This window comes from Dipodomys ordii, unplaced genomic scaffold (genome assembly GCF_000151885.1).
Source record: "Dipodomys ordii isolate 6190 unplaced genomic scaffold, Dord_2.0 Scaffold155, whole genome shotgun sequence".
Classification (NCBI taxonomy): domain Eukaryota; kingdom Metazoa; phylum Chordata; class Mammalia; order Rodentia; family Heteromyidae; genus Dipodomys; species Dipodomys ordii.
Window position 1 is genome coordinate 1126958 of NW_012267371.1, and position 4539 is coordinate 1131496.

The window sequence follows — 4539 nt, forward strand, 5'->3', positions numbered from 1 at the left end:
CTTCCCAGCCCCTATGAGTACATTTCTTATCAAGCATTGTAGCCTTTGTTTCCTCTTCCCATCCCACCCCCCCCTCCTCCCCCTCAGTGAATTCTTAAGCCAAGGTTGGAGCTTCCTGGCATAGGGACAGAGACTCCTGTCCTTCCATGGTGCTGAACTTTGCCTTTTTCAGGACTCTACGAGACACCCTTAGTGACTGGGACCCTGAGACCCTGGCTTTCCTGCTGAGGGAGGAGTTACAGGCCTACAAGGCAGTTAAGGCTGACACCGGACAGGAACGCTTCAATGTCATCTGTGACCTGCTGGAGCTGAGCTCTGAGGAGACATCAGCCGGGGCATGGGCTCGAGCCACTCACTTGGTGGAATTGGCTCAAGTGCTCTGCTACCACGACTTTGCCCAGCAGGCTGATTGGTGAGGAGGAAGTAGGGGAGGCTGAGCTTACTTCTGGCCTTAATCTGTTTTTTCTTTTCTTTTTTTGTCTTGGAGCTTGAACAGCCTGGGTGCTATCAGCTTTATTTTTTGCCAGTCCTGGGGTTTGAACTCAGGACATGGGCTCTGTCTTTGAGCTTCTTCTGCTCAAGGCTAGCACTCTACCACTTGAATCACAGTACCACTTCTGGCTTTTTCTGTTTATATGGTACTGAGGAATCAAGGCCAGGGCTTCATGCATGCTAGGCAAGCACTCTACCACTAAGCCACATTCCCAGCCCCTGTCCCTGAGCATTTTTTGTTCAATGCTTTATCACTTTGAGCCACAACTCCACTTCCTGTTTTCTGGTGGTTAATTGGAGATAAGAGTCTCATGGAAAACAAACAAACAAACAAAAATACCTCATGAAGTTTCCTGCCCAGTCTGGCTTTGAACCCTGATCCTCAGATCTGAGCCTCCTTAGGATTATAGGCTTTAGCCACCAGTGCCTGGCTCCTTGTCTTAATCTTAATTCTTTTTTTTTTGGCAGTTGTGGGGCCTGAACTCTGGGCCTGGGAACTGTCCCTGAGCTCTTCAGCTCAAGGCTAGTGCTCTACCAATTGAGCCACAGTGCCACTTCTGGCTTTTTCTGCTTATGTGGTGCTGAGGAATTGAGCCTCTTGCATGCATAGGCAAGTACTCTACCACTGAGTCACCTTCCCAGCCCCAATCTTAATTCTTTTCAGAGTGGGATTCCTGCTTTATGTTGCTGAGGACCCACTTAATTTCATGGCCTTAGAACTCATTCAAATGAGATTAGCTATCTTGTACCAGTTCCCACAGACCCATGCCTGGTACTTATAGTGAGCCTCACCTACGTGTACCTCTCCCTACAGTTCTGCCCTTGATGCTATCCAAGAAGCCCTGCAGCTTCTGGAGTCTGTGCAGCCTGAGGCTCAGGCCCAGGATCAGCTTCTGGATGATAAAGCCCAGGCCTTGCTGTGGTTCTACATCTGTACCTTGGAAGCCAAAATGCGGGAAGTGAGTAATGGTATTGAGCAGAACTGGGTGGGTATAGCAGTCATTTTCACTGGGCTGGCACTACTAAGCTGGTGCCTTGATTTTTACCTTCATCTCTCCATCCAGGGTATTGAACGGGATCAGAGAGCCCAAGCCCCTAGTAACTTGGAAGAATTTGAAGTCAATGACCTGAACTATGAAGATAAACTGCAGGAAGATCGTTTCCTATACAGTAACATTGCCTTCAACTTGGCTGCAGATGCAGGTAAGGACAATAAGCGTAGCATAGCATGGGCGTTTCTGGTTTCTCAAGAGCAGAACAAGGATCACTGGGATGGGAGAAGCTGAGAGATGGGTGATAGAGGGGTGGAGGGAGATGGGAGGGGGGCTGGCAAAAGAGCAGAGGATCTTATACAGAAAGTAGCATGTTTTCCAGATGGCCCATTTGGAGAGGGAGAGAATGGTCACTTTATTTTTTCTTTTTGGAGCCAGTACTGGGGCTTGCACTCAGGGACTAGATGCTGGTCCTCAGCTTTTTTGCTCAGGGCTAGCTCTCCATCATTTGAGCTACAGCTCCGCTTCTATCTTTTTGTGGATTTCTGGAGATAAAAATCTTACAGACTTCCCTACCCAGGCTGGTTTTGAACTATGATCCTCAGATCTCAGCCTCCTGAAGAGAATGGTCACTTTCTTCTGACTTCCAGCTCAATCCAGATTCCTGGACCAAGCCTTGGCCCTTTGGAAGAAGGTGCTTACAAAGGAGCCATCTCTAGCTGTGCGGTCTCTCCAGCAGACAACAGTCTCTCTCCAGATCCTAGTGGCCCTCTATCAGCTGGTGGCAAAGGTAATAGGGCAGGGCACTAATAGAAAAAGTCCATACAAGAATGCAGCCCAAAACAGCTCCCTCATCCTTGGCCTGTGAATCTTCTGATATGCTACAGAACCCAACCATTAAGAGCCTCGGCTCAGCCAGAAATGGTGGTGCACTTCTGACAGGGTCTCATTAAGTTGCCTAAGCTGACCTGGAACTTTGTTCTTCCTCTCTCAAAGTTAAAATTAAGGGCTGGGAATGTGGCTTAGTGGTAGAGTGCTTGTCTAGCATGCATGAAGTCCTGGATTCGATTCCTTAGTACTACATACACAGAAAAAGCTAGAAGTGGCATTATGGCTCAAGTGGTACGGTGCTAGCTTTGAGCAAAAAGAAGCTCAAGGATAGTACCCAGGCCCAGGGTTCAAGCCCCAGGACTGGCAAAAATAAATAAAAGGCTGAGGCAGACATCAATGGCTCTTGTCTGTAATCCTGGCTATTCAGGAGGCTGAGATCTAAAGATCAAGGTTTGAAGCCAGCCCGGGCAGAAAAATTGTGAGACTCTTATCTCTAATTAACAACCAAAAAAGCCAGGAGTAGAACTGGGGTTCAAGTGGTAGAGATATAGCCTTGAGCAAAAGAAGCTCAGCGACAGTGCTCTAAGCTCAAGCCCAAGGACCAGCACACACACAAAAAGAAAAACGCTGAGGATGTAGATCAGTGATAGAGTTCTTGCCTAGCATGCATGAGTATCTTTATCAACTCCCAGAAAAGAAAAAGAAAGGAAGCTAGCTCCCCTCTCTCCCCAAAGGAATGTATATAAAGGAATTTTGTTGCTATGAACCTTTGGGTAATCTGAAGGAGGTTAGGAAGCTACCACAGCCATAGATTTAAGGCTTTGTTCTATTTACTTGCATGTTACATAAAGTTAGATAAGCATTGTGAACCTTAGTTTCCTCTGCTATAAAACTGGAATTAGAGTTGTTTGAAAATAAAATGAGGGCTGCCTTGCATGCATGAGGCTGTGGGGTCGATTCCTCAGCACTACATAAACAGAAAAAGCTGGAAGTGGTGCTGTTGCTCAAGTGGCAGAAGACTAGCTTAGAGCTGAAGAGCTGAGGGACAGCACCCAGGCCCAGAGTTCAAGCCCCATGACAGACATAAATAAATAAGTTGGTACATAAAGCCTCTGGTCTCATACCTGATGCATAGTAACCTCCTAATAAGTCTTGGCATCTATATAGTCTTTAAAGCAGAGTTGGACAGGATGCTTTTGCAGACTCTGAAGATAGCTGATGGCTTATATATTCTATAAATGCCCTAGGGTCAGACCACAATTCAAGGTCCCAGAGGACTGGGGACAGAGGGTGGGATTGGAGGCTTGCAAGATGGACACAGGAATGGGTTAGCTTGCTGCTTCTGGCCTTCTAGCCCTTGCAGGCTTTGGAGGCCCTGCTGCTTCTGCGGATTGTTGCTGAGAGACTAGAGGACCACACGAAAGCAACAAGCTACTCCTGCCATCTCACCAAACTCCTCCTGAGCCTCGGCTGCCCCAGCTACGCCCAGGTGAGTGTTAGTTGTCCAAGCCTGTGGGCTGCAGAAGGGCTTGTGGTTTTAGAGGCTTAGTTTTTCCCCCAAGACAAACTCAAGTGACAAGCTTTCCCTGGACTGCAGTGCTACAGTGAGTGAGGGTGGACATGACTGTGGGAACTCCTTTTGAGCTATTGGATGGAAGATTCTTCTTGCTCTGAGTCAGCTTTGTCTTTCTAGAATGAAAGTTAAATGAGCATTCTAGTCAGTGAATAGGTTCTATGTAATTATAATATTTGAAATGATTCAACGTGTACTTGGCCATTTTGTTCAACGGAATGTCTAGCATGTTGCTTGTGAATGCTTTATTCTGCCTTAATTTGAAGAGTCTGGTTGTCTTTCCTAACTAGCCTGCTCACACATCCTCTGACTGCTTTCTTAGTTATACCTGGAAGAGGCAAAATCAAGCCTGAAGCTTGTCAGTCACACTGCTGACCTGTATCCACTCCTTTCCTTGACTTGTGATCTACTTCAGAGTCATCTCTGCTGGATGCACCAGGAGGTATTTCTTACCTTTTTTAAAAATAATTTTTTATTGTTATTACAAAGGCAATGTACAGACAGCTTATAGTTATATAGATCAGGTAAAGTTTACTTATTTTTTATTATTTTTTTTGGGGGGGGGTCCAGTTGTGGGGCCTGAACGCTGGGCCTGGGCGCTGTCCCTCAGCTCTTCAGCTCAAGGCTAGCGCTCTACCACTTGAGCCACAG

General features: G+C 46.8%; 1 protein-coding gene across 1 annotated transcript in view; it reads left to right on the forward strand.

Moving 5' to 3' along the window:
- Positions 1–4539, forward strand: part of Espl1 (extra spindle pole bodies homolog 1 (S. cerevisiae)) — a 41050-nt gene that overhangs the window by 31111 nt on the left and 5400 nt on the right. The window contains exons 6-11 of the mRNA XM_013032425.1: positions 173–412; positions 1307–1451; positions 1557–1695; positions 2135–2274; positions 3670–3804; positions 4211–4330. Of these exons, the coding sequence (XP_012887879.1) occupies positions 173–412; positions 1307–1451; positions 1557–1695; positions 2135–2274; positions 3670–3804; positions 4211–4330 (919 nt within the window). The remainder of the gene's footprint in view (positions 1–172; positions 413–1306; positions 1452–1556; positions 1696–2134; positions 2275–3669; positions 3805–4210; positions 4331–4539) is intronic.